This window comes from Mandrillus leucophaeus, unplaced genomic scaffold (assembly GCF_000951045.1).
Source record: "Mandrillus leucophaeus isolate KB7577 unplaced genomic scaffold, Mleu.le_1.0 Scaffold71, whole genome shotgun sequence".
Taxonomy (NCBI): domain Eukaryota; kingdom Metazoa; phylum Chordata; class Mammalia; order Primates; family Cercopithecidae; genus Mandrillus; species Mandrillus leucophaeus.
Genome location: NW_012107697.1, coordinates 2278563 through 2290449, shown reverse-complemented (window position 1 = coordinate 2290449; position 11887 = coordinate 2278563). Strand labels below are relative to the sequence as shown.

The following is an 11887-nucleotide window of genomic DNA, read 5'->3' as shown; positions in this document are numbered from 1 at the left end:
ACTCTTCTTTGCAGCCAGTTTGCAGCGGGGATTCTAGAGTATCCCGGGAGCAGCACTGGGAAGGCGGGGAGGAGGCTGCTTCTGGGAGCGAGAAGGGGTGGAGCCCAGCCTTTCGGGGTGCTGGGGGGAGTCGTCCCTGAGGTGCTCACTCTGGAGGCCCGCAACTGAAGCCGGGCAGGAGGCGCAGCTGGGGCGCATCCTCAAAGCCTGAATTCCGCGCCCGCCTGTTGCTGGAAAAGGCAGCTTCCTTCGCTGGAGGGGGTGCGCCGGCCCACCCCTTCCCCCTCCCGCCTGGGCATCGCGCCAGGCTGGAGGTGAGCGAGAGCGGGAGGTTCGGCGGCTCCCGCCCGAGCTGGGCGTTGGCATGGGTTGCGGGGCGGTGTGGGTCGCCTCGCGCCTCCCCAAGTGATGGGATCATAGGGGACAGAGATGAGGGATGGAGGATTCCCATACTGGTAGCGCCCGCTGGCTTATTTTGGGGACCACATTCAGGTGGGAAGAGCGCCCGGGCACCTTGGAGCGTTTCTCTGGATCCGCCTGGTAGCCGGGCGCTCTCGGGTCCACGCTGCCCTTGTATGGCCCGCAGCTGTGTCGCGTGTTTCTCTTAGCTCCCGTTCCGCCGTCCCAGCCGCGGTCCGGCTGGGGAAGGGGAGGGCTAGGCAATACCCAGCTCGCTGGCCTCATGCCCAGTGCCAACCATGTCCCTGGGGTATTCCAGGCTACTGCCTCCCAGGCTGACTTTATTTCTGGGGAAAGGGCTAAATCGGGCTCCACAGTTGCAGCCGGTCCAGCTCCACCCTGCCCTGCTCTTCTAGCTCTGGGAGAAGGAGTCAGGGGTCTGAGGCTCCGGGTTGGAGACCCCTCCTTCCACCTGCCCTCCTTGTCCGAGAGCCAAGGCAACAACCCAGGCATCCCAGAGCCCAGGCAGATGGTGTCGAGTGACATCACCTCCTCACAGGGCTGGCAGCACGCTGGCACCACTGACGTCACTCCTGCCCACTGCCTGGCCCTTGCCCTGACCCCTGGAGGAGACTCTGACCTCTCCATCCTTATCAGCTTCCCAGGGTGGGGTCCCGGGTGTGTGCGGAGTGTTTATGGAGGTGCTGCTGAGGGAGCATGAGACGGGAACTTCCGCCAGAGTTAGCCCGCTGGGTCTTGTGGGGTTAGGGCAGGGATTTTGGAGGGCAGAGGGTAGAGTAGTGGTGTCTTCCCCTGGCGGTGGTGACACAAAAGGGCCTGTGTGCCCCAGCCTGGCACATGCCTTGCATTCCCACACTCTGAGCTCACCCGGAGAGGAGGGGGCCTGGAAGGAAAGGGGCCTTCCTCTTGGCCCGGAGCCTGGGTTGCCCCTCTCAGCCCCTCTACCAGCCTCAGCTGGAGCTGCTCGGTGCTCAGTCTCTGCTCAATCTCTGCTCAGCTCCAGGGACCTGGGGTCTCCTGGACGGGGAGAGGGCTGGCCCAGGTGGGGCGCGGGTCGGGGGGTCCAGCGTTCAGAGGACAGGGCCCTCTGCAGACGCTCTGAGTGGCAGGAAAAACAGCTGCAGCAGCGCTGCGAGGGGAGGGGCGGACAGCCGCTGGAGCTGACACAGCTGCGGGGGGCCCCGCCTCCCTCCCCCAGGTGTGCCCGGAGAGGCTGAGCAGCCTGCTCCTGAGCTGGTGGAGGTGGAAGTGGGCAGCACAGCCCTTCTGAAGTGCGGCCTCTCCCAGTCCCAAGGCAACCTCAGCCATGTCGACTGGTTTTCTGTGAGTGCTTGGGCTCCTGCAAAGCGCAGCCCGGGGAGGGAGGCTCTGCCCCTCTTGTAGCCCAGGACCCTCTCCTCCTCTGTATCCCCTCCCATTAGGTCCACAAGGAGAAGCGGATACCCATCTTCCGTGTGCGCCAGGGCCAGGGCCAGAGTGAACCTGGGGAGTACCAGCACCGGCTCAGCCTCCAGGACAGAGGGGCTACTCTGGCCCTGACTCAAGTCACCCCCCACGACGAGCGCATCTTCTTGTGCCAGGGCAAGCGCCCTCGGTCCCAGGAGCACCGCATCCAACTCCGCGTCTACAGTGCGTGACCCCATGTCTGCCAGCTGGGCAGTGAGGGTGGTGGGGCGTGGTCCCATGTCCCCCTCATTTCTATTTTCTTGTAGAAGCTCCAGAGGAGCCAAACATCCAGGTCAACGCCCTGGGCATCCCTGTGGACAGTAAGGAGCCTGAGGAGGTGAGATGTGTGGCAGATGGGCTGGGCAGCTGGTGCGCAGCAGCTGAGATGGGGCTTGCAGAGGGCTGGGAGGCAGGGAGACTTACACCTTGTGCTCCTTAGGTGGCAACCTGTGTAGGGAGGAACGGGTACCCCATTCCTCAAGTCATCTGGTACAAGAATGGCCGGCCTCTGAAGGAGGAGAAGAACCGTGAGTAGCCCTTTCTGCTCCCAAAAGCCACCCTTGGGCCAGGTGTGGTGGCTCACACCTGTAATCTCAGTGCTGTGGGAGGCCAAGGCAGGAGGATCTCTGGAGGCCAAGAGTTCAAGACCACCTTGGACAACATAGGATGACCCCATCTCTACAGAAAATAAAAAAATTAGCCGGACATGGTGGTGTGTGCCTGTGGTCCCAGCTACTTGGGAGGCTGAGGTAGGAGGATCATATGAGCCCAGGAAATGGAGGCTGCAGTGAGCTAGGATTATGCCACCTCACTCCAGCCTGGGTGACAGAGCGAGACCCCATCTCTTAAAAAGAGCTGTGCCTATGGTACTACACAGGAACTTGCCTTATGTTTTCTTTAAGCTTTTTAACTAAAAAAAAAATTATACAAATGGTGCTTGAAAATATTTTCATGAGAATTTAAACTGACAAAAAGTCTAGAAGTTTCTTCTTGCCTGAGACCCCCTCCCAGAAATAATATCTGTTATCAATCAGGGTGTGTTCTTTCAAGCCTATTTCTATGTATTTGCTCATATATAGAAACATTTCTAGAACGATATAGGCTTTTGTTTTTTGTTATCTAAATCAGTCGTTCTTAACCAGGGGTGATTTTGTACCCCCTCCTCCTAGGAGATATTTGGCAATGTCTGGAGATATTTTTAGTTGTCACACTTAGAGGGGGTGCTACTGCCATCTAGTAGGTAGAGAGGCCAAGGATGTCGCTAACATCCTACAGTGCACAGGACAGCCCCTACAATAAAGAATCAATGTGGCCTAAAACATCAGTAGTGCTGGCTGGGCTCACGCCTATAACCCCAGCACTTTGGGAGGCCGAGATGGGCGGATCACCTGAGGTCAGGAGTTCAAGACCAGCCTGACCAACATGGAGAAACCCCATCTCTACTGAAAATACAAAATTAGCGGGGCGTGGTGGCGCATGCCTGTAATCCCAGCTACTCAGGAGGCTGAGGCAGGAGAATCACTTGAACTCAGGAGGTAGGTGGAGGTTGCGGTGAGCCGAGATTGCACCATTGCACTCCAGCCTGGGCAACAAGAGCGAAACTCCCTCTCAAAACAAAAAAGAAAAAAAAAATTATCAGTAGTGCTGAGAAAGCCTGATCTAAGTGGTGTTGTATGGTATACATTGTTAGACAATTTCTTTTGTACGATCTTTCTGGGTCAGTCTATTTAGATCAGCTGATGGTTTTGCTTATTGCCGAGTTTTCCATACTATGCATATCATGTAGTCGAGTTCACCATTCCCCAGTTAGTGGACATCTAGACAGCTGCTTGTTTTTATCATTGCAGCATTCTTTGCACACATCCTTGGATATGAGCATGAGCAGACCTGTAAATGTTTTTCTAGGGTTGACCCTGAGCAGTAAAAGTGCTGGGTTGAAGGGTTTCCAGCTTGCATTTGTACCTGGCCCTCTACAGGGGACACGGGACTCTTTAGATGGACACCTACGAACCCCGGTGGACAACCCTAGGGTGGGGTTGGAGGTGGGACTGAGGCTGAGTCTTCCTCCCCTTCCTCCCTGCCCAGGGGTCCACATTCAGTCGTCCCAGACTGTGGAGTCGAGTGGTTTGTACACCTTGCAGAGTATTCTGAAGGCTCAGCTGGTTAAAGAAGACAAAGATGCCCAGTTTTACTGTGAGCTCAACTATCGGCTGCCCAGTGGGAACCACATGAAGGAGTCCAGGGAAGTGACTGTCCCTGTTTTCTGTGAGTGCTAACTTGACTCTCTGCTCACTGGGGCTGGGGCTGCTGGAAACTCCTGCTAGCCCCTCCCTATCCAGCCCAGGGTTGACTCATGGGCCAAGGGCTACCCCCTTTGCCTTTGCAGACCCGACAGAAAAAGTGTGGTTGGAAGTGGAGCCCGTGGGAATGCTGAAGGAAGGGGACCGCGTGGAAATCAGGTGTTTGGCCGATGGCAACCCTCCACCGCACTTCAGCATCAGCAAGCAGGTGTGGGGGCTTTGTGCTGGGCGCAGATGGGGATGCAAGCAGAGACCCGGGTGGAGTGGTGGGAGATGCACTCTGCTCACCTCCCCAGTCTTCCCCAGAACCCCAGCACCAGGGAGGCAGAAGAAGAGACAACCAATGACAACGGGGTCCTGGTGCTAGAGCCTGCCCAGAAGGAACACAGTGGGCTCTATGAATGTCAGGGCCTGGACTTGGACACCATGATATCGCTGCCGAGTGAACCACAGGAACTACTGGTGAACTGTGAGGAGCTGGGGACCCAGGACAGGGGGAGCAGACTGGGGCAATAGGGAACTGGCCCTGCCCTGCCCTGGGTGACATGATTGCTGTACCCCCAGATGTGTCTGACGTCCGAGTGAGTCCCGCAGCCCCTGAGAGACAGGAAGGCAGCAGCCTCACCCTGATTTGTGAGGCAGAGAGCAGCCAGGACCTCGAGTTCCAGTGGCTGAGAGAAGAGGTACCAGGCGGGTCTGGGGAGCAAGGGGCTGATGGGTGAGTGGGGCTGGGGGTGACAAGAGTGTGCTCTTCCCCAGACCCTCTGACCCATCTCTCATCCCAGACAGGCCAGGTGCTGGAAAGGGGGCCTGTGCTCCAGTTGCATGACCTGAAACGGGAGGCAGGAGGCGGCTACCGCTGTGTGGCCTCTGTGCCCAGCATACCCGGCCTGAACCGCACACAGCTGGTCAATGTGGCCGTTTTTGGTGAGGCCCTCCCTCTGGGTAGAGACCAGGTCACCCCAAGTGGGGTGGTTTTTAAGCTCTTGACAAAAAGCCACCTGCTGCTCTGGGGAGCTCTGGTGAGGAGGAGGGGGCGGGCTAGCTGGGCTTGCCGCCTCACCCCTCCCTACCTCCCCAAGGTCCCCCTTGGATGGCATTCAAGGAGAGGAAGGTGTGGGTGAAAGAGAATATGATGTTGAATCTGTCTTGTGAAGCGTCAGGGCACCCCCGGCCCACCATCTCCTGGAACGTCAACGGCACGGTGAGCAGGTGTCTCATCTGCCACCCTCTCCCAATCCCCGCCTGGGCTTTGCGGCCGGGACCAGAGATCCTCCCCGTCCCCTGAGCTGCCTCCTTCCTTTCCTTGCAGGCAAGTGAACAAGACCAAGATCCACAGCGAGTCCTGAGCACCCTGAATGTCCTCGTGACCCCAGAGCTGTTGGAGACAGGTGTTGAATGCACGGCCTCCAACGACCTGGGCAAAAACACCAGCGTCCTCTTCCTGGAGCTGGGTGAGGGCTGCATCCCTGCAGGGGATGGCAGGGGCAGGCCCAGGCACGGGCAGTAACTTGCGCTTCTCCTAACACCCCTCCCTCTGCCTCCTAGTCAATTTAACCACCCTCACACCAGACTCCAACACAACCACTGGCCTCAGCACTTCCACTGCCAGTCCTCATACCAGAGCCAACAGCACCTCCACAGGTAAGCCAGGCCTGGCAAGAGAACAGGGCTGTGCCAGGGCATCCTTTCTGCCCCGTCCCTCCCCAGAGAGCCCTGTCCAGAAAGGTGAGTAGCAGCCCCATCTTGTCGGCCTTGGACTGGCTGGGGCAGCAATGGCGACAAGGTGGCCTGGAGCAGGGAGTGACGAGGAGTGTCTTTGTGGCGCAGAGAGAAAGCTGCCAGAGCCGGAGAGCCAGGGCGTGGTCATCGTGGCTGTGATTGTGTGCATCCTGGTCCTGGCAGTGCTGGGTGCTGTCCTCTATTTCCTCTATAAGAAGGGCAAGCTGCCGTGCGGGCGCTCAGGCAAGCAGGAGATGTAAGCCCAACACTGGCCCCTCCACCCCCGCCCATCTTGCCGCCCAGCCTGCCGCCTGCCCAGCGCCCGCCTGCCCCTCGAGAGCAGAAGTGGGGCCCTGGGCCAGGGTGCTCCCTGCTCCACTGCCCACTGCCCAGCTTCCATCAGCCACATGGTCTCATGACCTGCTTCCCTGCCCTGGGCTGGCCCTGGAGCAAGGAGCCCTCAACCATCCCACATCCTTCACAGTGGGCCCTTCCCTTCCTGCGGCCCTGAGGTGCCAACCTCTCGCCTCCCTCCCTCCTCCCAGCACGCTGCCCCCGTCTCGTAAGAGTGAATTTGTAGTTGAAGTTAAGTCAGATAAGCTCCCAGAAGAGATGGGCCTCCTGCAGGGCAGCAGCGGTGACAAGAGGGCTCCAGGAGACCAGGTAGGAGGCGGTTCCTGTGGCCAGAGCCTGCCACATCCTCAGGGACCGGGGGCAGCAGGGGCTAACGGTTCTAACTCTCTATCCTTCACCCCTCTTTGTCGGAGATAGGGAGCAGGCCCCATCTTGCCTTCTTAACACCACTCACAGATGGCAGGGCCAGGCAAGTGGCTGAGGGAGCTCGGAGGAAGACTGAGAAAAACCCTGTCCCATCATCTTTTCCTGACCAATGCCCATGACTCTGGGTGTGGCCATTTCACCAGTGCAGTCAAACGGGGACCACCCTCCTTCCCTGGCCTGCCATGCCCATCCTCGCTTCCTCCCCAAGGCTGCCGCACCAAGTTCATCGGCTTCTGCTTCCATCTCTCCTTCCTCTCGGTGCTCACACCTTCAACTCTGAGCACCGTCTCCGTGTTTCTCTCTTCTCCTCTTCCCACTTTTAGGGAGAGAAATACATCGATCTGAGGCATTAGCCCCGAATCACTTCAGTTCCCTTCCCTGCTTGGACCATTCCCAGCTCCCTGCTCACTCTTCTCTCAACCAAAGCCTCCAAAGGGACTAGAGAGAAGCCTCCTGCTCCACTTGCCTGCACACCCCCTTTCAGAGGGCCACTGGGTTAGGACCAGAGCTGTCCTGAGAACCTCACTTGGCCCTAGAAGGCCCGCTTTTCAGGGACCAGTCTGCCACCATCTCCACATTGAGTGAAGCTCATCCCAAGCAAGGAGCCCCCGCCTCCTGAGCGGGTAGGAGAGTTTCTTGCAGAACGTGTTTTTTCTTTACACACATTATGGCTGTAAATACCTGGCTCCTGCCAGCAGCTGAGCTGGGTAGCCTCGCTGAGCTGGTTTCCTGCCCCAAAGGATGGCTTCCATCATCCAAGTGCACCACTGAAGTGAGGACGCACTGGAGCCAGGCACCTGCTCATGTTTAAGTGCGCTGTTCACACCAGCTCTGGAGAGCACCCCAGCAGCATCCAGAAGCAGCTGCAGTGTTGCCGCCACCACCTTCCTGTCTGCCTCTTCCAAGTCTCCTGTGACATTTTTTTCTTTGGGCAGAAGCCAGGAACTGGTGTCATTCCTTAAAAGATACGTGCCGGGGCCGAGCGCGGTGGCTCACACCTGTAATCCCAGCACTTTGGGAGGCCAAGGCAGGTGGATCACAAGGTCAGGAGATTGAGACCATCCTGGCTAACACGGTGAAACCCCATCTCTACTAAAAATACAAAAAAAATTAGCCGGGCATAGTGGTCGGCGCCTGTAATCCCAGCTACTCGGGAGGCTGAGGCAGGAGAATGGCGTGAACTCAGGAGGCGGAGCTTGCAGTGAGCTGAGATCGTGTCATTGCACCCCAGCCTGGGCGACAGAGTGAGACTCCGTCTCCAAAAAAAAAAAAAAAAAAAGATACGTGCCTGCAGTGAGGAAGCTGGGCACTGTTTTTGAGTTCAAGTGAATTAGCCTCAACCGCCCGTGTTCACTTGGCTCCCACGGCTGTCTTGATGGATCACGTGAGTGAAAGGCAGGGGAAGCGGACAAAGATGAGGTCTACACTGTCTTTCACGGGGATTAAAGCTATGGTTATATTAGCACCAAACTTCTACAAGCCAAGCTCAGGAGCCCCAACCTAGAAGGGCCCAAATGAGAGAATGGTACTTAGGGATGAAAAACAGGGGCCTGGCTAGAGCTTTGGGTGTGTGTCTGTGTGTATGCATACATATGTGTGTATATATGGTTTTGTCAGGTGTGTAAGTTTGCAAACTGTTTCCTTTATATATGTATATATATGAAAAATAAAGCTTAATTGTCCCAGAAGTCTTACATTGCTTTTTATTCATCATGGGTACCACAGGAACCTGGGGGCCTCTGAAACTACAACCAAAAGGCACACAAAACCGTTTCCAGTTGGCAGCAGAGATCAGGGGTTACCTCTGCTTCTGAGCAAATGGCTCAAGTTCTACCACACAGCGGACAGTCAGTCACTCTACTTTTCAGCAGCCAAACTGCCCTGATGACGCAGCATGAAGGGCCTGGCAGGCTGTTAGCAGGAGCTGTGTCCCCTTCCTATGCTTTCCTGCCATTTGGAACTGAAGCAGCTCAGGCTCACCGCCATGAGGAAGGGGGCCTTGGCATTTGGTCCTACGGCAACTCGACTATTACCTCCCAACCCCCTGAATGAGCAAGAACTCAAGTCCGCTACAACAAAAGAAACTTTATTTAAAAATATTTTTTTACAGACATGGGTGCTTGAAAAAGCTCTTTAGTTAACTGTGTATGGAAATGAAAAAAATTAATAAATAACATTAGTATAACAGACTTCTAAACATTAATACACTGGCAAAATAAAATGGACTTAAAATGAAAATGAATCTTAAAGCTCTGCTATTCTCTGTAAGAATATTTACCTTCTGTTTTTCTTATTCTTTACAGGTGAGAATGATTAAATACTGCTAATATAAATTTTTTTATATTAATGACACATTTTTAAAATAGTCCACGAAAATCTTATCTATGTGTTTGTTTTCTTCTTAACACTGATATACAAATTGGGACTCTTCATTCTGGAGAAAGCATCAGGTTCTCTCCAGCACCCCCAGGCTAAGAATTTCAAAATCTTGAATAAGGAGGACTTTAAAATTTCTATCTCCCAATTTTTATTAGTTAAAGGCAAGGGAAAACTGAGGAAAGGGTAAGAGATAAGTAAAATGTCATTATATAGAAAAACTTCTGCTAAAGCTCACTGTAGTCACATTACTGAGGACAGGCTTCTGGTCCGTGTTCCTTGCTGCCCTTCCCTGGGGAAACCAGGCCCTGCAGAGGGCACTAGCTGCTTAATGCTTTAAGTCTGAAGCCTTCAAATGAAAGGCCAGCCACATCTGATGGGGGCGGGGGTGGGGACAGGAGGTCTAGACCAGTTCAGGATCCAGCAAAAAGAAGACAAAACCACCAAGCCCCCTTCTCAGGAGAGTCCATCCTACACTCCTCCACACACTGGGGAACTAATGTCATCAGGAGGCTAGGACACTTGGAACGGTCCAGAGTTTACCTGGGAATTGTGGAACGTTCTGTCTCTTGCAGGAGACAAGGCATGCAACCTGATAACTAAGCTTGTGACTGGAACCAACCGAATGATCCCAGGGTACAATGCTGCTCTCCTCCACTGAAGTCTCACAGCAGGGGAAAGGGACTCCGGACACACTGCACCTGCCTGTCACCTCTCCAGTCACAGAGAGCATTCTTTCCTGTCTCCTAGACACTAAGGACTAATGAAACTCAAGGTAGAGGAGCTCAGACTCTGGTATTTCCATATTAAGTCCTAAAATGCAGCCTGGGATACAGTGCTGCCTTAGAAAGGCACAAAACATTTGGCTTTTTTTTTTTTTTTTTTTCAGTGTGCTAAAAATTGTTTTGTTTTGAGTAAAGGAAAAAGATATATAAGGTTAAAAATCCCAAGTCACCACAGCCAGAAAACAGATGTAGGAGGTGCCTCATAGCTGCCATGCCACTACCACATGTTTCAGCAGGAAGTTAGGCTTTTCTTTCAAGGCCAAGACACTAGAACAGTGCTGAGCAGGGTAGGTCAGGAGGCATTTACTCTCGTGGGCATTGCGTTGCAGGCTCACTCACCCAGACAGCAGGAGAAAAGAGGCCATGGAAGACAACACGTGGTCTACAGACTCCTAAGTAGTTCTCCGCCTCTCCAGTTTTAAGACGGCCATAAGCATGGCTACCCTCACCCACAACAAGGTCAGAGGTAGGTAGAGAGGAGGGAGCTGACACACAGGCACCCAGGACACCCTGCTTCAGGGCTCAGCATGGAGGTGGCGCAAGGCCTGAGGAGTTGCACGTAGCACGCATTGAGCAATACTCCTCTCTGGCCGCCTGTCTGATTTGAGGGTAGAAGGAGAATGTAGGAGAGGCAATGTGGGGGGGAGGGAGGGGCCTGACATTCATTTTTGGAACTGAATCAGGCAATCAGGACTCTGCTGATTTCTTCAGCTGCCAAATCAGGAGATCTGAGGTTGGCTTCTGGGCTTTGCTCTATACAAACACAGGCAGTGGTCGGCTGCATTTTTCTCAAGCTCTGTACCCAGGAAGGGGCGGCAAGAGCGCCACACAGCTTAGTCTATCTGTCAACAGCCAGCCCTTCCACCTGTGCTCCCCACCTGACTCACCACGGACGTGCAGGGCTTGCTCTCCCCATCCCTACTTCCCCATCTCTTACTCTTTTGCTACTTTTCAGAACCAAGAAACACTGGTATTTCCCACGGGAACCAACTCAGATTTCCTGGGACACGGTGAAGGCACATGGCACTGCTGTCCCTCTGCTGCTTAACCCAGGAGCCTAGACTGCAACATCAAATGCAAAGTCTGATGACCCATCCTTCCTCCCTTGATGGACATCTTTGGATTATCAGGTAACTTCTGGGTGTATCAAATGACTCTAGTAGTTTAATAAACCTTTAAGTAAGGCAGTATGAAATACCTTACAACTCAGGACAAAAGATTCAGGCAAGCAAAAGCATAGTTAAACAAAAAAAAAAGAAAAGGAAAGCTTTTATATAGGACTAAAATGAAAGCAATTGCCAGAGAAGACACAGGTATACTGTCTAAAGAGCTCTCAGTAAAAACTCTATCCTAAATTGGAATCTATATTTAATTTCTATCCTGGCAACTGCTCCATTATTATATATTCTTACTGGCTCTGGCAAAGTAGTTTCTGAGGTGCCTAGGAAGGCCTGCCTGAGAACATTACTGCAGAGCGGCCCTCACACAGGAAGGAGGAGAGGGTAAGGAGGAGAGTGGAGGAGACAGGCCGCAAGCCCAGAGAATGAACATTTCCAAGCACTCAAACCTGAAGAGGACCCAGAAGTCCATGGATAGTGGCTACAGTGGCACCCGTTATTAGATTCTGCTTTCTAAGTAACACGGAAGAAGGCAAAAGACCTGAGGCTGAATGGAGGCTAAGGAAGGCCACCCAGGAACAGGCTAGCTTTGGAACAGGACAGGCTGGCCCACAAGAGGGAGGTAAGAAATCTTGGATGCCAAGACTGACAAAGGGAAGAAAAACAGGAAATAAAGATGACAATGACCAGAATTAAGTTAAACCTAAGAATTTCTATGATGTCCCAGAAAAACTCCCATGCCTTCCTTTCCACTAGCAAAAAGGCGGGAGTAGAGGCTTTACTCCTTGAGTAGAAGCCTTTTTAGGGCATCTGCGGAGTCTCTGCTCACTTCTCTGAGAAGCTCCCTGTCTCCAGCTGAAGGAGGCTGCCACATCTCTGCTCTCCCTGGCAAGGCCAACTGCTCAAGGATACTTGATTAATGTGCCAGGCTGAGTGTAGT

At 54.0% G+C, this 11887-nt stretch overlaps 1 protein-coding gene across 1 annotated transcript in view; it reads left to right on the top strand.

Annotated features, from left to right (window-relative positions):
- The window catches only part of LOC105528295 (cell surface glycoprotein MUC18), a 16904-nt gene extending 8548 nt beyond the window's left edge, over positions 1–8356 (top strand). Inside the window, exons 5-20 of the mRNA XM_011965008.1 lie at positions 609–896; positions 1619–1743; positions 1842–2049; positions 2133–2203; positions 2306–2393; positions 3952–4131; positions 4253–4374; positions 4473–4635; positions 4731–4849; positions 4952–5093; positions 5249–5370; positions 5479–5620; positions 5715–5810; positions 5997–6144; positions 6434–6551; positions 6992–8356. Of these exons, the coding sequence (XP_011820398.1) occupies positions 609–896; positions 1619–1743; positions 1842–2049; positions 2133–2203; positions 2306–2393; positions 3952–4131; positions 4253–4374; positions 4473–4635; positions 4731–4849; positions 4952–5093; positions 5249–5370; positions 5479–5620; positions 5715–5810; positions 5997–6144; positions 6434–6551; positions 6992–7021 (2162 nt within the window). The 3' untranslated portion in view covers positions 7022–8356. The remainder of the gene's footprint in view (positions 1–608; positions 897–1618; positions 1744–1841; positions 2050–2132; positions 2204–2305; positions 2394–3951; positions 4132–4252; positions 4375–4472; positions 4636–4730; positions 4850–4951; positions 5094–5248; positions 5371–5478; positions 5621–5714; positions 5811–5996; positions 6145–6433; positions 6552–6991) is intronic.
- Positions 8357–11887: the final 3531 nt, after the last annotated feature.